General features: G+C 38.9%; 1 protein-coding gene across 1 annotated transcript in view; it reads left to right on the top strand.

Moving 5' to 3' along the window:
- The window catches only part of LOC134801132 (lysyl oxidase homolog 2A), a 46385-nt gene that overhangs the window by 10581 nt on the left and 12599 nt on the right, over nucleotides 1-23205 (top strand). Inside the window, exons 3-4 of the mRNA XM_063773671.1 lie at nucleotides 3370-3605; nucleotides 19473-19704. Of these exons, the coding sequence (XP_063629741.1) occupies nucleotides 3370-3605; nucleotides 19473-19704 (468 nt within the window). The remainder of the gene's footprint in view (nucleotides 1-3369; nucleotides 3606-19472; nucleotides 19705-23205) is intronic.

Below are 23205 nucleotides of genomic sequence, written 5' to 3'. Positions count from 1 at the left end.
CATTTAACAATTTGAAAACGGCTTTGTCTAAAATACCTAATTTGGGATACTATAATGTTAAAAATAAAACAATGGTATTCGCAGATGCTAGTCCTGTGGGGCTCGGCGCGATCTTGGTACAAACAAGTGAAGCTGGTCCACGCATAATAGCTTACGGCAACAGAACCTTAACGGAGTGCGAGAGACGTTATTGCCAAACAGAAAAAGAAGCTTTAGCTCTGGTATGGGCAGTGGAGCACTTTCATATGTTTCTTTTTGGGAAAAGATTTGAACTCATAACCGATCATAAACCTTTAGAGGTGATATTCGGACCGAAAGCTAAACCATGTGCTCGTATCGAACGATGGATATTACGTCTACAGTCATACGACTTTCAAGTTATATATCGTCCAGGAAAAACCAACATTGCCGACTCCCTTTCCAGACTATGTAAGAACCTCGACGAACGGAACAGCAACACTAAAGGAAAAGATTTTGTACAAAACATAGTAGAACAGATAAGACCAGTAGCAATATCGCTACAAGAAATAGAAAGCAATTCTAAAGAGGACTCGGATATACAAAAAGTAAAGGCAGGCCTGTATGACTCCAAATGGGACCAACAAATAAAGAGTTACAAAATCTTAGAAAACGAGTTGTGTTTTTGTGGAGATATTCTTTTAAGGGGTAGTAAAATAATTATACCAAAAACATTGCGAGAAAAGGTTTTAGAAGCCGCCCACGAAGGCCATCCTGGAGTCGTTGGAATGAAAGCTAGGCTTAGAGCTAAAGTATGGTGGCCCAGGTACGACAAGGACGTTGAGAGACTGGTTAAGTCGTGTAAAGGATGCACCCTTGTTTCAGCGCCAAATCCCCCAAATCCGATCAAGAGAAGGGAATTGCCGACACACCCCTGGGTTGATATTGCAATTGATCTCTTAGGTCCTTTGCCGTCTGGGGATTACCTTCTGGTAGTAATCGACTACTATTCGCGGTATAAGGAAATAAAGGCTTGCCGCGATATATCAAGCAAGGCTATGATAGCTATATTGAAGGAAATGTTTAGTCGACTAGGATGTCCAATCACGATTACGGCGGACAACGGTAAACAGTTCGTTAGTCAGGAGTTCAGAGATTTTTGCCAAAATAATGACATCCATTTGTTCAACACTATCCCTTACTGGCCCCAGCAAAATGGAGAGGTGGAACGTCAGAACAGAGACATTATTAAACGTTTAAAGATAAGTCAAATTGACAAAAAGAACTGGAAAGATTCGCTCTTGGAATATCTGACTATGTATAATAGTACTCCCCATACGACAACGGGAAAGACGCCAGCGGAATTATTTTTCCAACGGAAATTTAGAGACAAGATACCGATGATAGATACGTTTGAATATAATTATAAAGACCAAGATATGGACGTCAGAGACAGGGACAGAGAGCAAAAAGAAAAAGGAAAAGAGTACGCGAACAAGAAGAGAAGAGTTGAGGATGGAAACATAAAAGTAGGGGATGAGGTTTATGTTAAAAATATGAATAAGACAAATAAGTTAGCTCCAAATTATGAGCCAACCCCTCACACTGTAGTATCTTGTAAAGGGGGAGATGTAAACATTGAAAATAACGAAACTGGACAAAGACTGAGAAGAAACATGATGCATTTAAAAAAGGTCGAAGGACAATGGAAAATCTTGGACGAAGAGACGACAGAGACGAATGATGGCGAATCAGATAATTAAATATATATCTTAAAATTTAATAAGGGATAAGAGGAAGACGTGAAGTAATGCTAATGCATGAAGCGCAAAAATATTGCTAAATATATACATAAATAAAGTGAAGTATAAAAGTACTAAGGAAGTTAACGAAGCAGGAAGTAGTTGTGTTAAAGTAATGATTAAAAAAATAAATAATGATGATTATTGAAATTACTGTTTTATTTAATTATCCAAAAATATTAATACAACAAACTTAACAATAAGGAAGGGATGTAGTATACGTGCGAAAGAGATGCGTATATCTGTCGTCTCCTGCGCACGAACACGGACTCTACGCGCGTGCAAGCGCGCAGTGGTATTTGAGATACGGAAGCCGAGTCACGTCGCGTAGCGTAGCCGAGGAGCCGATATTCATTATTATATTATTGTGTAGTGGAACTAGTGGATACAGTTGAAGAAGCGAACACTACAATTGGAATACATTATTTTTGTAGCAGTAGCCTTAAAATCCCTTCTCACCCCCCTCTCAAACCTTATCTCCCCATTCATAGCCCACCTCTCCCCGCGAAACCTCCTCCTCCTCGCGTCGGTTTCCTCAATGCTGAGGGTCGTGACCATCTCGTCGAAATAGTTTTGTGTGGACCACTCGGCGCCACACACATCTATCTGCTGCCTCGTGAAGAGCGTCGTGTACGGTGGTGTCGAGGGTGGTGCGAACCTGGTCAGTCCAACGTATCGGGCTTCTGCCCCTAGGTCTGTTTCCTTCCACTTTGCCAGTGACCACTAATTTTTCGAGATTATCGCTGCTTTTCCTGGCTATGTGTCCGAAGTACTCCAGAATCCTTCGCAGGCAGGTGGTAGAAAGCCTCGTCTGAATCTTGAGCTCCCCGCGAAACCTACTCACCCCGTTTTACGGTATTGAAAAAATAAGTTTGTTTTAGAAGAGGTGTAAGGGCCGTTATAGACGGACTGCAACCCGACTGCAACCTGTATGGTGACTGCACGTGGGCGTTGCAGTTGGCGTGCATCGGCGTGCAGTTTCCATAGAAATTGCAGTTGGGTCGCAGTCCGGTTGGCCCTTAAGAGTTATAAGCCTCAGAGTTAAAGAACAGTTCAAAGGATGACTCACGATAGACCGGCCCAGACCGGGCCGGGGCGTCCGACATGTCATTTGATGACGGCTGATTGGTCATCACGTGGTGCTTTCCATAGAATGGCGTTTTCTAAAATAAATATCAAAAACCTGATTCTCACAGATCCTGGTGTTTTTGGGTTCTTTCAACTCAGAATCACTAGCATATTCAATTCTGATGATAAAATAAAATGTCCCAAAAATTTGTATGAAAATTGTACGTTCCACTACGTCACGCACATACAAGTGATTTTTTTTTCATACTAAAACGTGCCGTAATGGAATGGACATTTTGGGACATCTTTTTTTAATGGTGGGATGGGGAATGCTATCGATTCTGAGTAGAATGAGCCCAAGAACGTCCAGATTTGAAAGACAACAGGTTTTCAATATTTATTTTAGAAAACGCCCAGAAAACGAAGCGCCGCAAGCTCCGACCCGTACCGGTCTAGCGTGAGTCATCCTTAAAATACTGTTCTTTCGTTTATGATTTATCACAGATAAAAAGATTCCTATTAATCATATTTTGTTCTCCAGGAAAGTTCTGGATGGACGACGTAGTCTGCGAAGGCACGGAGCCATCCCTGAACCAGTGCATCTTCAGCGGCTGGGGCTCATCGGACTGCGAGCCTTCGGAAGCCGCGGGCGCCATCTGTACTGAAACTCCAGTGGCTCTGGTGAAGCCGAGAAGGAGGCGCTTGCTGGAGACACTAGATGGCAGTGCTACGTTGAGACTTGTTGGCGGGAGAAGTCATAATGAAGGAAGGGTTGAGGTAAGACTTGAATGATTTAGTTGTCATGTTTTATCCCTTTTTTATTATTACAAATACAATAGTCAAATGACAAATAAGAACAAACGATTCATAGCTGATTCGGGCCAGTGACGTGATTGTGAATAACGCGCTTTATACTTAAGGTGGAAAATTTTCATTCTTCTTTTTCTTTTCGATATTTTAATGTCAGGGACTCTTTATGTGGCATTTTCTATACAGGGTGGCCTGTTTTCATTGTCCGTGATTATTATTTTATTATTCTGAAACTACTAAAGTTTATTATTTTAAAGTTATCTTGTTAACTTTGTTTATACCGACGAATTAACCTCCAGGTCTATTTGTTATTTATCTTTGTATATATGATTACGACTGTTTGTGTTCTAAATAAACCAAAAAAAAGATTTAATCAGGTCTAGAGGTACCGTAGACCGGGGCACAGATCATATAATACTAGTACAGATACCCAATCCCATACTAAAAACGCGCACCGTCCTAAGTATCTTATACTTGTAGCTAATTTTTTAGTTCACAGTGACAAACTAGATGGCGCATGGAGCTAACAAAACTCTTACAACAAACATGAGTTGAAATAGCGTCGAAACACCTCTCTTGCGACATCTGTTGTAGCTTTCATGCACTAAACCTACATATCACATTCATTTTAAGGTTCATTGTTACTAGATGGCGTTTCAGACATCGGCGACAAAATTAAAATCTATTTACATACTTTAAGTCAATTTACGATTATGAAATCAATTTGACATTTTTGTTTTTTTGGTTACATTTTTTGTATTGTAAATAGAAGTTTGATTGGGTACTTTAGTAAGGGGTCAAAGTTTCCTTACAAATCACAGGTCATGTTCTTATCGCTTACCTTGCTTCGGCACGACGAGCGTTCGAGTAAACCAGCATAACTGTGACTTTGAGATACACAATAATGCATAATCAAAGAGCGACTCTTATGCTGGATTGAAGTTATCTAGTAGGTACCTACGCATCACGTTAGGGCAAAAAGAACAAGGCATTGCGGTACGATCAGTTTTAATAAATCATTCTGGGCGCTAAGCGTTGCATTGGTTGCCGTGCACATGGCCTTGAGAGGCCCAAGGTTGCGCCGATACAAACTATTTGAAACGTTCGTTAAATAAAATTGTAAGTAAAAAGTATGCGCATATTAAATTAAAAATTTATATTGGTAAATAGATAATTATATAATTATAACGCGGTATTGTCTTAGATTTATTATCAAATAGAAAAGACCATGACCATTTTGTGTCAAAAAGGAAAGGCCAACACTTACAACAAATACAAATATATTGTATTTCTAGTGAATCTTGTTATTTTATCTTTAAGTTTTTTGTGCTTTAATTACTGCTGTGTAGTTCCGGTAAGTGAGTAATCAGGCGATGGCACGCCATATCCAAATTTTAATTGTGTACAATGCGATAACTCTTTTAAAACGCAGAGAGGCCTCAATATTCATATTTCCAAAAAACACCGTCTTTGTATCAGCCAAAATGACGCCGGTCTAAATTTAGGCCCATCCCTTTTGACCACCCCCCTTTCTGACCATCCAAATTCTATCCCTTTCCATTTACACCTTAGCGAACTTAAAAATAATGTGCCCGTTATTAAAAGAGTTCCGCGCGGCGCCAGGATCACAGTCGCTAAACACCTTTCAGGCCTACTTACAAAATGTGTGGAAAATAATCAAATTGATGATTGGCATAATCTTTTCCTTTTCTCATTCAAAACCCTTCATGCCAAGAAGCATAAGACAATTTCTTTAACACAAAAAATCAAAAACAATTGCGTTTCGAATACAACTCCACACATTTCTCGACCTTCTGGATGTAGCTCATCCACTTTCAATAGAACTAAATTAATTGAAAGCAAAATTAGCGACGGCGATCTTAAAGGTGCCGCTCGTCTTCTTTTCACAAACGACGTGCTATCGCCAGATACTCCCGATACCCTCTCGGCCTTACGATCTAAACATCCCCCGGCTCCTTCAGTACCACACTCGTTTGCCCCACCTACAGCTGACCAGGCCTGCCTCCAAATCGAAGGCAAAGACGTTATTGACGCCATATTGTCTTTCAAAGCCGGTTCGGCGGCCGGCCTGGATGGGATCTCGCCCCAATATTTGAAAGATCTTATTTCTCATTCCGTGGGCGACGCAGGTGAGCAGCTTGTCTGTTCCCTTACTAAATTAATAAATTTTATGTTTTCAGGCAAAATTAACACTAATATCGTCCCGATTCTATACGGGGCAAACCTGATCGCCCTAACCAAAAAGGACGGAGGGGTGAGACCCATTGCGGTGGGGTCAACTTTACGACGTCTGGCTTCAAAAATTGCGGTTAGACACATTAGATCAAAATTACAATCCCTTTTTGAACCAATACAGCTAGGTTTCGGCACGAAAGGTGGGTGCGAGGCAGCCGTCCATGCCCTAAGGACCTACCTTTCACTCGATGATTGCGAAATTGTTGTCAAAATTGACGTTAAAAATGCTTTTAATTCGGTTAGTAGAGACACCTTGCTGACAGAAGTTAAGGACAAAATTCCGGAACTATACAATTACCTTTTCTTTTGCTATTCAGACTCATCTAAATTAATGTACAAGTCACATGAATTATCTTCCGAGGTTGGCTGTCAGCAGGGTGACCCTCTCGGGCCAGCAATTTTTAGTTTGGCTATAAATCCAATTATCAAAAATTTAAAATCAAAATTCAATGTGTGGTACTTAGATGACGGAACCCTAGGAGGTGACGTGAATACTGTACTCTCTGATTTGTCTTTTATTAAGAGTAGTTTCGAAAATATTGGTTTAGAACTGAATTTCAGTAAATGCGAACTCTTTATTCAAAAATCTTCTTGTACTTTGACCAACTTACAACCCAAATTTGACGATCTGACTCCCAATATCAAATCAGTAGACAAGTATTCTCTTTGCCTCCTGGGTTCTCCTATATTCGAAGAATCTTTTCCCGATTATATTTCTAACTCCATAACTAAATTCAAAAGTCACACGGATCGCTTACTCGAAATTAGCCCTCATTATGCTCTTGTGATTCTTAAATTCTGCCTTTTTGTCCCTAAATTTACGTATGTGCTCCGCTGTTGTCCTTTCTGGAAACATCAAAATTTATTGTCGCCCATAGATGATTTGATCAAAATTAGTTTAGAGACGATTCTAAACATTCAGCTAAGTGAGCCTTCCTGGTCTCAAGCGTCCCTCCCCATTCGGTTTGGAGGTTTAGGAATTCGCAAAATTTCCAGTGTGGCTTCCCCAGCCTTTTTGGCGTCCACTCATAGCACGTCTGGTCTCATAGGAAATATCTTAAGGGCTTTGCCCACAAACTGTGAGATTGCGGGCTTTGAGGATGCCAAAAATGCTTTTAAAATTGCTTGCCCAGGCAAACAATTTCCAGACAACCCAAATTCACAAAGGAGTTGAGATAATGTTTACTGTGATTTAACTTACAATACTCTCCTAAACAACTGTACAGGTCCAGACCGCGCGAGGCTTTTGGCGGTCGGAGCCCGGGAAGCCGGTTACTGGCTACATGCCCATCCTTCGCCCAATACTGGTACTTTCTTGGATCCGGCCTCCCTTAGACTGGCGACTGGTTTGCGACTCGGGGTTTCGGTGTGTACGCCACACATATGCTCTTGTGGCACGGACGTGGACCGACTGGGACACCACGGATTATCTTGTCAAAAAAGTGCAGGCCGTTTTTCGAGACATGCGTCGCTTAATGACATAGTCCGTCGGTCTCTTGCCACCATCAATGTGCCTGCTCTTCTTGAGCCGACTGGCATTATCAGAGATGATGGCAAGAGGCCCGATGGAGTGTCCTTAGTTCCTTGGAGCTTGGGACGGATGTTGGTGTGGGATGCTGCGTAGACACACTGGCACCGTCCCACCTCCAACGGACTACTGTAAAAGCGGGCGGAGCGGCGGAAAGCGCCGAAATTCTAAAACGTAACAAATATAAGAGCCTCGGTAGAGAGTACCATTTTGTACCATTTGGTGTTGAAACTCTAGGTCCATGGGGTCCCAGCGCGCATAAGTTGTTCGCAGAAATCGCGAAGCGTCTGGTTGACGTAACTGGTGACCGAAGAGCTGGCGGCTACCTCGCACAACGTATCAGCATTGCGATACAGCGAGGAAATGCCGCCAGCATCCTTGGTACAATGCCTCAAGGGCCTATTTTAGATTTAAGCTAGTTATTAATTTCGTTTAGTAGTACCACTGTATATATATTGTATGTAAATAAATGTTTTATTCACAAATACCTAAATACCTATGGAAGTGTCTCCTTAGACAGTTTACACACTCTTGCGGTTTCAGTATGTGGGTATAGTGTCATAAGCGCTTAATACCTAATCCCAACTTCAAGTGAAATAATCAGTTATCAGGCAAGTCGGTGCCACACGGGGTTAATGACCTCAATCATTCTGCTGATACGGATATGCAGTGGGCATTCCGGGATTCGTGTTATATTTTATATTAGGTACTTCCTACTACAATGTTTCTGATTTTAATAAATTAATGAGATATTTTTATATTACAGTACCCATAATAAATATATTAATGAACGTGGGTGAAGGTTCTAAAATAAACACTAAGCAAATAAATTTAAAATCACAACATGCGAACGTAATGGTCCGAGGAATATAAATAAACATATTTTCTAATAGAAATGGGTTAACAACGAATTCCTTATCATTAAACTCGAAAAGGATACACGACTCAAACAATAGAAAATCTCACAGTGACCTTCGACAAGCCAGGTAGTCGGGTAAATGGTTATTTATCATTTTAGATAAGTATATTTTGAACAACACTATACTTATTTAAACTTTCACAATTTATTCATGTATTTAAGTTTTAAGATTTACCTCCGAAGTCCGAAGAGGACGGCGTTGACGGCGGCGATGGGGCAACGCCGTCCTCGAAACGTCGGAGGTAAATCTTGAATGACTTATAATTTATACGGAAAATTGAAACAATACGGTTAAAGTGTATCAATGATTTAGGAAAGTTAGGTAAGGTAGGTACCTATTTAATTTGTTATGATATCAAACATCAGAGGGACTACCATAACGAGCGAAATTTAAAGAAATTTCGATGTCGATGATAGGGCCTCCCGAATCAGAAATTAGGTTAGTTTAATTTGTATACCTACCTACTTATTATATGTTTAGTAAGAGGACGTTCAAAAAAGTAACCTTGACCTTCTTGAGGGGTCGATTTTTTTCATATTGAAAATTAAAAAAGAATTGTAAGTGTAATTAGGATTTCTTTTTAGAAAACAATCAACTTGTAACTTTCGAGTTCATTTCATTATGCTCAGCTCAACTCACCGAAAAATCTAGGTATCGGAATAATCTCAATGCCCCTTTTACATGGAGTAAATAAAGAAAAAATATTCTTGTTCATTAATTGTTCTGGTTCTTGCCAATCCATTCAAACTATTAACCGATTTCTTAACCCTTATTTTGGCATTGTAACACCCGTGATACGTGGAACTTTAAAAAATCTAGCAGGTTCACTTTATTATCTAATAAAATATTTTTCCATTAATATGTCGAGCTACGCTCCTTTATTATAGAAAAAAATAATGGACACAAGTGTCATTTTAAATTAATTAGTAATAATCAACATGGCGCCGCGGAAACAACAGATTTCGTTTCGCACTGAAAGTTTGGCACTTATTTCTTAGATACGTACTTATATATTTTTCCATAATCTACATTTTGATGCATTTACTATCTGTTAGGGCATAAATATTTACATTGTGGTCTAATCTAAAAACATTTAATACACAGAATATTTACATGAAACTGTTGTGTAGTATATTTGATACATTGCCAAGTTGTCATCAAAATAGGTTTACTACGCCGTAGTCTGTAGCGCGGAAAAATATGTTTATGGCAAAAAATGCTTCCTAAGTATATATTTTTTTTACTTTTTAATTATTTGTTTACTTTTCCTATTTTACACAACTTTTTGTTGGCGACTTTTTTGTAACTTTACGGGATCAAATTTTTCTTCCATTAATGTGTTCAGGTATTCGTAGATATAATTTATATTTACAGGTGTAATAGTCATCTGATGCTTTAGATTGGGTTTAATTAGCAATAAATGATGATTTCTGCTGCATTACATGTTTTATTTTTATTAAAACCCACATTTTTCTTCTAAATAGTATGTCTAGGGATTGGCATTGTATCAAATATGATACGTATGATTTTCCGAAACTGGAAAATATTGGATTTTTCTTTATTTTTGAATAGTCTAGTATGCTCAATAGGTGACCAAAACTAAAAAAAAAATACATATTTAAGATATTTTGATCCCTGCAAAGATAAAGGTTAACGATCTGTCTGGCCTAGTGGGTAGTGAGTAGTGACGCTGCCTATGAAGCCGAAGGTCCTGGGTTCGAATCCCGGTAAGGGCATTTATTTGTATAATAAGCACAGATATTTGTTCCTGAGTCATGTATGTTTTCTATGTATTTAAGTATTTGTATATTATATGTATCGTTGTCTGAGTAGGTACCCACAAAACAAGCCTTCTTGAGCTTACCGTGGGACTTAGTCAATTTGTGTAAGAATGTCCCTATAATATTTATTTATTAAAAATTTACTTCATGTTAAAAATTTGCATTTTCGTACAAAAGGCATAACACAATTTATTTCATAGTATTTTAAAATTCAAAAACACTATACTCCTATTTGCTCTAAAAACAAATATTTACAGGCATATAACGTGCTTAATAATTTTCCGAATGAATATACAACGTATGTACCTACTTAATAGTTAATGTTTTAAATTTGACGTAAGTCGCAGGTATCAATAAAGCCTAAGATACAATTGTAAGTTTAACCTAGGTAAGTAGGGACAAAGGTATTTGGTAGAATGCGATAACAATATTTATATCTCATTCTGTAGTATAGCTGTGTCCCTATTTACGTAAGTAAAACTTACAAGTGTATCATAAGCCTAAGGATCGGTCTTTCGCGGTGCACCACTAAGCGACTCCAGTTTCATTTCAAACCGTGCATGCTGTTCCTGTCGCCCCTATTAGAAAGAAGTCTGGTTAGAATAGGAGGGCACATGACGGCACCACAGAATAACTAATAGTACTACCGTACAGAAAATTATACCTATACTCGCCGCCTGCAAGCAAAATTGAAACTTATATACCTACGTAACCGCGCACGAACCGTGAATCTTCCTTGCGCGTCGCAGTTTTATGACCGAGCTGTGAGCGTCGGCACAGGGACCACAGGGTTGAAACTTGACAAGTTTTTGTACCTATAACTACCGATTTATTATTTTTAAGATTAATATGTACGAATACTACGAATTACAAACGTTGATTCTGTAAACATATTTTTTTTTATCCGGAGATAGTATGTCTGATTCTTCGGAAGTAGGTAGGTAGGTATGCCACAGCCGTATTCCTTTGAAAATATGTTGGTCAGTTCCTAATATTGTTTTGGGCAACCAATAATCATTTTAAATTGGTCTAAAGCGCTTTAGTTTTATGCAAACAAAACGAATTAGTTATCGAATTTGATTACTTAGTATTTATGTTATGTTTTAAAGTTTAAATTCACCTTTCAATATCGTCCGGAATTTAATAAAATGTTATTTCTACTTCCTTCACTTCCTTGTTCTTCAGACACCCGTAAACAGTACAATAACAACAATATCTTTTATACGGATTAGATCGAGATATAGGTTTCGAAGCCATTGTGTATTTTCAATTTTGCGCGAGCGCCACATCGTGCGAGCCGAGCGGCAGCCCACTGCCATACGCCGGCCCGCGCGGCGCGCCGGCCAAATGTACCTAAACTGCGTAGTGACACCCCTCTGACGGCACGCATGACTGGCGTTCTCGCCTATGTATGTACCTAGTTGTATAGTAGTTTACTTACGCACACAGGCGCACCTTATAAATCTGAGTGTGCAGTTTTGGTCGCTGTGCAGACGCGGCCTTGAGAGGCTGCGCAAGGTTGCGCAAGCGGCGATACGAACAATTTGAAATCGAAAATAAGCACATATTAAATTAAATATAAATACAAACCTATAGACATAATACGCCGTATTGTCAGTTCAATACTATTACCACTAAAGGACTAATAATATAATCATATAATCGAGTGATATTGATCACTCGTAATCGTAATATTCCATATAGTGGGCTGGCCATATCGCACGAAGAACCGACAACCGCTGGGGTAAACGTGTTCTTGAGTGGAGACCGCGACTTGGCAAACGTAGTGTAGGACGCCCTCCGACCAGGTGGGATGACGATCTGCGAAAGACTGCAGGCAGAGGCTGGATGCGGCAAGCTGAGGACAGGGCGCTATGGCGCTCTTTAGGGGAGGGCTATGTCCAGCAGTGGACTACTATAGCCTGATGATGATGATGATGATGATGAATCGTAATATTCGTATTACAAGTGATCAATATCACTTAAGATTCTTAATTTCGCTCATCTATTTCATAAATAGCATGTCATCGTTTTTGAGAACCGGTCTGGTATAGTAGGATTAGTAGGTAACCCTGCCTATGAAGCCGATGGTCCGGGTTCAAATCCTGTAAGGGCATCTATTTGTGTGACGAGCACAAATATTTGTTCCTAAGTTTTGGGTGTTACGTACGTATATGTATTTTAGTATTTATAAAAACATATTTATATACTAAATACTGAGGTCTTATTGCTGTACTGTGGGATTTGACTTGGTCAATTTGTTAAATGGTGTTCTATCTAAGATATATCATTTTCAATAGACTATCGAGTAACAAAATCATGCGCCATAAATGTGCTCAAAATTAATAAATCGGCTGTACTCCCCGTCGCGTCGTAGTCATGAGTGCAGTAAGTAATTGTCGGAGTCCGTCCGTCAAAAAAGTTCGTCTGAATACCAGCGGGCCCAGCGGTAGGCAGGCCCCGCGACCCGCGAACACCGAATATTGCATGGGCATCTTTCTCTTTTACTCATCGTAATTAGAGTGGCATCAGTCCTACCAAGCTATTTTATTAGTGTTATTTAAACGTCAAACTTCTATTAAATTATGAATTAAAAAAAACTCTTGCACAGTCTGTGCTATCAAAATCCCTGTCAATTTAGCTTGGTCTAACTCTCGAAGTCTTACAAACTTCGATTTTCGCGGTTAAAGCCGATCGTTGTTTACAACTTAAGGAAAATTAATAAACTAGTGGCGCTGTGAGCAACGTGGTTTCCGGTAGGCCCTCTGTAGACCTCGCGAGCATAGCTTTAAACTGAATAAAAAAATAACGCTACGCCGTTTAGAATAATTTGGAAAAACTAAATTAACAAAAAGTTAAATAAAATATTGTATGCTTTGCACTCGCTTGATCAATCAACAATACAAAATTTACGGTTGAGAATGTCTTTAGGCATTAAGTCCGCCATTTGTACTTTATTTCTGCAATAAAGATTAAAAAAATAAATAAAAATAAAAGAATATAAAATTTAAGTGTAAAAATTACAAAAAGTTCACACACTTTACTGGGGATCGAACTAGGTACCTCTATGCATCAAAGCAATTGTTTGCCAACTGCGCCAATATAGCACTTAGCTAAAGATACGAAATTTGGCTACTTATTCTCGAGTACTACATACCTACTTATCTAAATACCACCTACACCAGCGTTACTAATTTTTACATTTTTGACAAACACTGTTAATATCTCTCAAAAAGAAAAAAAAACGTATTATATTGATACGACTATTTGTTTCCGCCATTTTCAAAAAAAAAATCAATAATCGAATCGAAAAAGAACTATTTTATTCTAGATTTTGGTCACAAAATTTGATAAGAATCAGTTGAGAATTGAACCGAGGAGAACGTCCGAACATACGAAATTTGGCCCGAGTTAAAACGGAGACCTTAGCAAATGCTTCGGTCAATAAAGGAGTAAAATGCGCGTTTGACTTGGACACCAAGCGAAATAAAAACTTGCATTATGTTTAAAAACAAAGCATTCATGTGTTTTGAAAGACATCGCCCTGTGATGTGAGTTTATTAATTTGTATTTTAACGTCAGGCAGGCCTATTTTAAAATAAGTAGGTACTCATTTAAATTAGGTATGTTTATTCACCGTACCATTTTTTTACATTTTATACTGAGTACTTAAATTCCGAAATTTATAACTCAAATGTAATTATTCTAATCTAAATCAAACTTCACATCATGTCTTAAAACGAAAATCAAATCGTAGGAAAAGAAACCCACACTCGTTTCGTTTTGGAATGATTAGGTAAGTACTAGAATCGTAGGTCTTACTAGAATCGTGGTGGCTCCATCTAGTGACATTATTCAATATTACTTCGACAGCTCGACATAATTGTCCTGCGCTGTAGCTCATAACGTAGCCAGTCGCAATATAATTGTGGTTTCAAATTTTGTAAATTATTGCATTGAATTCGTGTTGTTATTAATGTTTGTATTTCATTTATAATGATTTTAATTTATGACACTTTAAATATCTCTTAATCCATCTTAATATGTAGTATAAAAATTTCATAATGGCTGATTGTGACATTTAGCGCCATCTATGATATCGATTTGAGAATAATTATAACGCCTTCGGGATGGGAGGGCATGACCGGGGTGACTTTGGAAAATTTGGTGTTACTTTGATAGATTTAAAACGGCCATAGAATTACCATTATTCATTATTTACTGAAAAAGTTCCTGTAACTAGTTAGATTACTAACGTGTCCCAAAATTTAACGATAAGCTGGCACCAGAAGATGGACCTGCGGGCTCAGCACGGTTCCATTTTTATCGACTATCACTATGCGCGTCCCTTTCGCACTTACATACTTGTTAGAACGTGACAGGCATGGTGACAAGGGATAAAAACGCGACCGTGCTAAGCCGCCTGCTCATGACTACTCGAGGAAAAAAAAAATATCTCAATTTATTATGGAATTACAAAAAATTTAAAATCGACACCCCTAATGGTAACATTCCATTTCTAACCGCAGCTGCATTACTGTCAATTTTACTATGGAAATAGACAATGACAGCGACGCTTTCAGTACCGGTAGTGCAGCTGCGGTTAGAAATGGAATGTTACCATTATGGTATTTTTAACGACCATGTCTACAATTTTTCAAATAATTCTGTTTTTTTTTTTGTATCGGCAACCTAAGTAGCATTGCTATCCACCACAACCCTTAAAATACCAGAATACCATTAGGGGTGTCGATTTTAATTTTTTTTGTAATTCCATAATAAACTGAGATATATATTTTTTATTTTTTTTCCTCGAGTAGTCATGAGCAGGTCCATCTTCTGGTGCCAGCTTATAGTTGAATTTTGGGACACGTGGTATATTCATATTCATCTACTGTAAAAAATCTCGCATAAATATATATTATGGCTTAAAACTAGAATTTTAAATTCGCCCCTGCATTTGAAAGTCACCCCGGTCAATGGTACTTAGGTATTGAGTTTCGAAAACGTCCCGCTTGGCGCGCTGTTTAAAATCCCATACAAAAATAGACATAATGCAAACGAGAACGCTCGTCACGCTATCGAATGAAATTTACTAGAGATGCAACGGATAGTTGTTTGGCCGGATACCGGATACCGGATATTCGGCCTGCCCATCGGCCGAATATGCGGTATCCGGCCGCTGAATATTCGGCCGGCGGAACTATACCTACATTTCGGTTTTTCAAGTGGGCATTGTGCAGGTTTTGACCTGTTTCGTAGTGATCGTTCGCGCGGACTCATTTCTAGGTTCGAAATGAGTGCGCGTGCAAGTGAGTGGAATGTTTAAATTGTTTTAAAATAATAACGGGTAAGATTATGACCGTGACTGTTTCTTAAATCCAATTTTGTTTACTCCGAAATCAAGCAATGTTACTATCCGGTATCCGGCCGGATAGTAGGTCACTATCCGGTATCCGGCCGGATATTAAAATAATGGCCGGATAGGCCGGATACCGGATAGTAACCGAATATCCGGTGCATCTCTAAAATTTACACGAGTTCAGAACTTCAGACCAATACAAGTCACAAAGTAACTTTTCCCTATAATTCTAATAAGTGCTTACCGTACTTACCCCGTTAATCATTGGAAGTTGTTTCGTTCTGAAGAAACTCCTTAGCGATGTCAAAGTCTACTTAGCTTACTCTTTGGGCCCGATTCGGATTTTGAAATAGACATCTATTAGATATCTTTTAGACATCACCAAGATACGATAACGATATGTTTAAGATCTAACCTGTCAAATATGACATTTGCGCGATTCTGGAGATACTCTTGAACGATTTCCTCAGGATATGACTTAGAGATCCAATTCACATCTAATAGATATCTTACGCTATCTAACGTAAAAGTGACATTGGTTGCCCGAATTGCGCTGCAAAAGAGAACTAGTTGATATCTAAACTATAACGTATCTACAATGGATCTAGTACGTGTCGTCTCTTGTGAATATCTTGAAGTTCGAATACGGCAGTTTACCTACTGGAGTGTTATTAAGAACGACACTTTAAAAGGGAAGCTTTTGACGTCATGTCAGTCAAGAAGTTTTATTTAAGACTGTAAACTTTAAGAAATAAATTATTACCTACCTATATACATACAATATACAGTGGTACTACTAAACGAAATTAATAACTAGCTTAAATCTAAAATAGGCCCTTGAGGCACTGTACCAAGGATACTGGCGGCATTTCCTCGCTGTATCGCAATGCTGATACGTTGTGCGAGGTAGCCGCCAGCTCTTCGGTCACCAGTTACGTCAACCAGACGCTTCGCGATTTCTGCGAACAACTTATGCGCGCTGGGACCCCATGGACCTAGAGTTTCAACTCCAAATGGTACAAAATGGTACTCGATGTATGTATCAAAGAACATATTATGTATCATTAACCGGGGTGAATAGGTTGGTTGGGGTGAATAGGGACAAAGTTGCTTTGTGCTGTAATTAATGCTTATTGCCTTTATATAGGGTGGTTGACTGTCAAGTCAAATCAAGTTCTCTTTTTTTTTGCGACGTTTCGGAACGGTTAGCGACTATGGAGTGTATATGAACGCACACACGACACGATGTCACGTTAAAATTACATTCTCCTTGTATATCTCGTTAATTAAATATATTACATATATTCTATATTTTATATACAGTCAACAACCCTATCGGACTTTAACCTTATAATGTAAGCTGTAACCTTTTTTGTTTTCTCTTTGTTCGATTTGTTGCTGTAAGTTTAGTTGCGACAATAAATGACTTTAAATTTTTTTTTTTTTTTTTTTTTATTTAAAATGTGATTTCCCTGACAATGTGTTAATACTATATCAGTAGGTACTTAAATATATATTATGAGTATTATGACAGCGTACAGAAACACGTTGAACATTTCAATTATATGTAGGCTTTTTAGGGTTCCGTACCCAAAGGGTAAAACGGGACCCTATTACTAAGACTCCGCTGTCCGTCCGTCCGTCCGTACGTCTGTCTGTCACCAGGCTGTATCTCACGAACCGTGATAGCTAGACAGTTGAAATTTTCACAGATGATGTATTTTATGTTGCCGCTATAACAACAAATACTAAAAACAGAATAAAATAAAGATTTAAGTGGGGCTCCCATACAACAAACGTGATTTTTGACCGAAGTTAAGCAACGTCGGGCGGGGTCAGTACTTGGATGGGTGACCGTTTTTATAGGTAATGGTACGGAACCCTTCGTTTGCGAGTCCGACTCGCACTTGGCCGGTTTTTTTAGTTCGAATTGGTTGAACTCAATCAAAAGAACACAAGAGGTATTCAAGTCCCTAGACTATTCATTATCATGAGATTAGATTGTATTTATAATACAATTAAATCCAATTACTCCTATTTATTGTCTTCTAATATCAGCAAAAACCTCCATAATTTAAATATCTCCAAAAAATACAATAATTTTAAATACCCTTAAAACGACTACATTCAATAATCCCCTTAATTAAGGATGACTCACGTTAGACTGGGCCGTGTCCGGGCCGAAGCTTCCGGCGCATCGTTTTCTATGGAAAGCATCACGTGATCATCTGTCATAGAAAAGTAAGCGCCGGCAGCTCCGGCCCGGACACGTCCCGGTCTAACGCGAGTCATCCTTTACTCCTATAAAATCAAATTAACTTTAATTTATTTATTTATTAAGATTTTTATAACATAATAAAAACACTAAAAACTTATACTTAAATAAAAAAATTGACGTAAGTCGCAGTCGCTCGGTAGGGTGCCGAATTTTCGTCTGTCAACATACACTTAATATACAAGAACTTGTTACAAACATTGTCTTGGTAAACTAAAATCTTTCCTAGAAGTTATTATATTGGCAAAAGATGTTGTGTAGATTTTATGTTTGTTCGTGAAAGAGCAATTTCTTTCAAACTTACAAACAAACAAAGATTAATTAATGTTGTTTTGAAATTACAAGAGTGCTTACCACTAACATAGAGAAGTATAGTAAGAATGGAGTGCTCACTCCATACATCAGTTTAATCAGTTTTCATACCAAAATGACTATTATTTTCGTAGTCGACATCTAGCATCGAGTAGCGGAATTATCAGTACCGCTACTCGATACTAGATGTCTCTAGTGTGGCGACTCACGAAAATTGTGTTGGACAACAATTTACAACTAACATTTAAAGCAGAAGGAGTTGAAAGTAGAGTTCCGGTTAATCCGGTTATAATATTAGCGGAAAATTGTTGAGCATTAGACTTTTCGGTCGTCGGAACATCTATTGTCAAGAAGTATTACTGAAAATTTCGCTACTCGATGCTAGGTAGATGTCGACTACGAAAATAACAGTCGTTTTGGTACCCTACTAAAACGAATGAATGGAGTGAGCACACTATGTATTTTTTTCTCTATGCCACTAATTAGGTATACTTGTAGAGAGATGTAAACAACATATTGGAGCTACATAAACCTTAATATTCGAGAAAAACCAATGTACTATATCATGTTTATTTTACCTTGAATAACTTTCGACGCACACACGATGCTTTCTGTAACTTTTAAGGATGACTCACGCCAGACCGGGCCGGGGCCGGGCCGGAGCTTCCAGCGCTTCGTTTTCTATGGAAAGCACTACGTGATCACCGATCAGCCGTCATAGAAAATGACATGTCGGTCGCCTCGGCTCAAGCCCGGCCCGGTCCAGCGTGAGTCATCCTTTAAGGCAACCTTTAGAAGGCCGTAATGAAGATTGAAGGTGTATGAGTTTCCAGCTTATCCCCCCAAAAATTCCCATAATTAAAAAAAAATATCCCCATAAATTTAAAAAGATCTATTATCCTTTATCTAGGTAAGTTTATAAATATTGTTATTATATTTAATAAGTGGCCACCGCATAAGATTTGCGATACAGCGAGTAGAAACCCACTTTAGATATACATACATTTTTTTATTTTTTTTATAAATTTTTTTATTTACATTGATACTTATACTCTGTATCTTTAGGTATTTAAATAAAAGTAAACAAATAATTTGTAAATTTTCGGGTAGTTATAACATTTATTGGTGAACCAACCAAATACTGCCACCTGGATCAGTCACTGAACGGCCTGACTTTAACCTACATTATTTGATCACGTAATGTTTTCATCTACCCTCAACTGGCTTAAGGAGCCATTTGAGGGTAGATTCTGTTTACTTTTATTTAAATACCTAAAGATACAGTCTATAGTTAATGAGTTCTTTTTTATTTAATTTTTGACAATTTACGTAATAAAATTAATTTCCAAATTGTTAAAATATAATTATGTAAGTATTTTACTACGATATTATTTGTTCAGATATACTACAAAGGCGAATGGGGCAGCATTTGCGCAGACGGCTGGTCTCTCTACGAGGCCATACCCGTCTGCCGGCATTTAGGTCTCGGCTACGCGGCGCAGGCCTCGCAAACGAACGTGTTTGGGGCCTCGAAGGTCGTCCTCAGCGGCGTGGAGTGCCAGGGGAATGAGAAGAGTCTGTTTGAATGCAGTCATGAAGATATTGGGAAGGTTTATTGCCCGGGGGAACTAGGTGAGAATTGAGGCCTTTTTATTTATTTAAACTTTATTGCACATAAAATTATAAGTACAAATGGCGGACTTAATGCCTTAAGGCATTCTCTACCAGTCAGCCACTGGGCCAAAAAGAGACGGTTGATAGGTGCAGATTTTATAATAGAAAAATTAAAACGATAATCACGAAACTACATATTTACAAAATAAACACTAATTAACATACTCTGAAATAATAACTTACACATATAATTTTTGTAGTAATTTTAGAGTTAAGTTTACAATTTTATTAGTGCCGGATTAGTGAGATTGTACTGTTTATGCAATGGTGCTTTATGGTGCCCTTTATCAAAATATGTAGTCTATCATTATAGTAAACATATTTCATGTGTAACTACAGATTCCATCTCAAACGACGCGTACAATATCTAGAACATTAACCTTAATCTCAGTACCTAGTCTATCTTACTTTCTACCTGAAATTACTTAACTACAACTTGAAATTCCTTCATTCCTTTCTCCTCACTCTTATGTGGAAACTGTATAGATCAAGAGAGACAGCAAGCATTTTCTACAGATCCTTGATTTCGTGAGTTAGGTACTTGAATTGTCTTTTCACTGTAAGGCATTAAGGTGGCTAATGGTGTTAATAAATTGACGTTGATTTAAGACTGTGTTTATGAACAAACGTAAACATGATATATGTCACCCACGGTGACATTGTTAACTTACACCACATAAGGTGTTTTATTGAAGTGAAAACTTCTTTAGCGGCGCTGTGCACTTTTTGTGATGGGGAAAAAATTAAAAACTCGCGACAGGTCACGTGGTCGTAAGATTCGTAAGACGTAAGACGGACACGTGACCTGATCGAAAAACTGTTACAATGTCATTGAGTTTTCACTTCTGCCGGCACTCCCAGTGCAACCCGTTGTTTTTTTTTTATAGCACAGACCACCTAAAACTACTAGACGGAGCACATAGGTAATTCAGTCGAGGTCACCACACATAAGCCCTCCCGTACTAATTTAGTCACGCTAGACCGGGCCGTGCCCGGCCGGAGGCGTCCGACGTGTCATTTTCTATGACGGCCGATCGGTGATCACGTGGTGCTTTCCATAGAAAATGAAGCTCCGGAAGCTCCGGCCCGGCCCCGGCCCGGTCTAAAGTGAGTCATCCTTATTTCAGTTACGCTCACAATTAGGACCACTACTTGAGTATTTTTAAAATATTTATAATTATCAAGCTTTAGGGCTGTTCTTGGATTATTATAGTATAAAATAGCATAAAATACAACTCTATTGTGCTGCTAGATTCATAGTACTTTTACCCGACTACGGCAACGCAAAAGGAGGGTTATGATTTTGACCGGTATGTTTGTGGGTATGTATGTATGTATGTATGTTCATCTGTTGCCTCATAACTTCTAAAGTACTCATTGAAATTTGACAAACGACGTGTCATTCGAATCGTCTTAATCGTCCGCTGGTTATAGGCTATATGACGTCACAAAAAAATGAACACGGCGCCCTCTAGAGGTCATAAAGTCACGAACCAAGATAATAAAAATAAGTAATGATGACGTGTTGTATATCATTTGAAAGAGCTCAATTAGCACATTTAAAATATATACATATTATTAGCTTTTGCACCCCGCTTTGCTTGCATCCACCCGATAAAACATTAATTTATCTGGTAGGTAATTCGAACTACGAATCTACAATCGCTCTGGATTCTATCTATCCGCGTGTTACGCGACTACGGCGATACAAGAAGGATTTTTCAAAAGAAATTTGTTTGGCCGCTATATACATGGTGTTTTTTAATGACCTGCAATATTTTATAACGTGAATAGGTATAGAAGTCCAGATCAGCAATTTTTTTTACGAGATCGGCTTTGGTCCCATGGTAAAAGTTGCTTAGTAATCTTTGTATATTCACCTCGTTAAAATTCGCAGTGGTCAGGCGAAGCATACTGAAACGTACCTATGTGACGCACCGGACTCGGTCCAAAAGGCGACACTAAAAGGGTCAGGCGTAGCCCGATGTACGTGGCGCGCTATACGCGGTCCAAAGCCGGGCGCCTTCGGCACCCTCATACTAAAAGAGTCGGGCGTAGCCCAACGTACGAGGCCTGATGTACGCGTTCCAAAGCCGGGCGCCTTCGGCGCCCTCATACTAAAAGAGTCGGGCGTAGCCCGACGTACGAAGCACGATGTACGCGTTCCAAAGCCGGGCGCCTTCGGCGCCCTCATACTAAAAGAGTCGGGCGTAGCCCGACGTACGAGGCACGATGTACGCGTTCCAAAGCCGGGCGCCTTCGGCGTCCTCAAACTAAAAGAGTCGGGCGTAGCCCGACGTACGAGGCTCGCTGTACGCGTTCCAAAGCCGGGCGCCTTCGACGCCCTCATACTAAAAGAGTCGGCCGTAGCCCGACGTACCGTAGCCCGACGTACGAAGCACGATGTACGCGTTCCAAAGCCGGGCGCCTTCGGCGCCCTCATACTAAAATTGTCGGGCGTAGCCCGACGTACGAGGCTCGCTGTACGCGCCGCGTTCCAAAGCCGGGAGCCTTCGGCGCCCTCATACTAAAAGAGTCGGCCGTAGCCCGACGTACGAAGCGAAAATATTATTGTAAGTAACGAAATCCTGACCCCAAAATTAATTAAATAAAAAATAAGTTCAAAAACTAAAACACGACTACTGCAAATCGGGCTCTAAAAAGTATGAAACAAGATAGAATTCTTATCTGAAATTATCATATAGGAAAATTCAGAGATTCAGAGGATAGCCGTGGTCGTATGCCACTTTACCTTAAAGTTTATAATCGTGGCATACGTTCACGGCGATCCTTTGAATATCTCTGTAAATATATAAAGAAATGATAACTCTTATAATTTTCCTATATGATAATTTCAGATAAGAATTCTATCTTGTTTCATACTTTTTAGAGCGCGATTTGCAGTAGTCGGGTTTTAGTTTTTGAACTTATTTGTTATACAAGTAAAGTTGTACATTATGCGTGGTGATCTCGTGCTTTTTATAAACACTTCATATTATGCGGTGTCTGTGTAGTCTGTGATTTAATCACGACGAATATGTAGGTAGAGTCTGACCGAGAAAATTCTGCAGTGATTTTGATAGTCCACGCAGTGTTAGTTTAAACGTCAAACTTCTATGAAATTATGACGTATAAATAACACTTCCACTACGTGGGCTATCAAAGTCGCTGCAGACTTTTTTTGGTCTAACTCTACACAAGTTTGAAAAAAATTATAAATTTTGAAAGGCTTTATCTCGGAAACTATTAGATGTAATGTAGACGAAACGTGTAATGAAACGCCCAAACGCCCAAATCTAAAAGAAAACCGAAATTTTCGCGGTTTTTTCGATTTATGACAAAGTTGCGTTGGGCGCTCGCGGTACAAACTTGGATTATTCATTGGGCCAACATGGTGAATAAGTCTGCAAAAAATCAGAACTACCGGATTTGACGCAAAAGATCCCGGTAACAAAAATC

Source organism: Cydia splendana, chromosome 21, assembly GCF_910591565.1.
Source record: "Cydia splendana chromosome 21, ilCydSple1.2, whole genome shotgun sequence".
NCBI classification, from domain to species: Eukaryota; Metazoa; Arthropoda; class Insecta; order Lepidoptera; family Tortricidae; genus Cydia; species Cydia splendana.
Note: the sequence above shows the minus strand (reverse complement) of the source record. Positions and strands in the feature narration are given on the sequence as shown.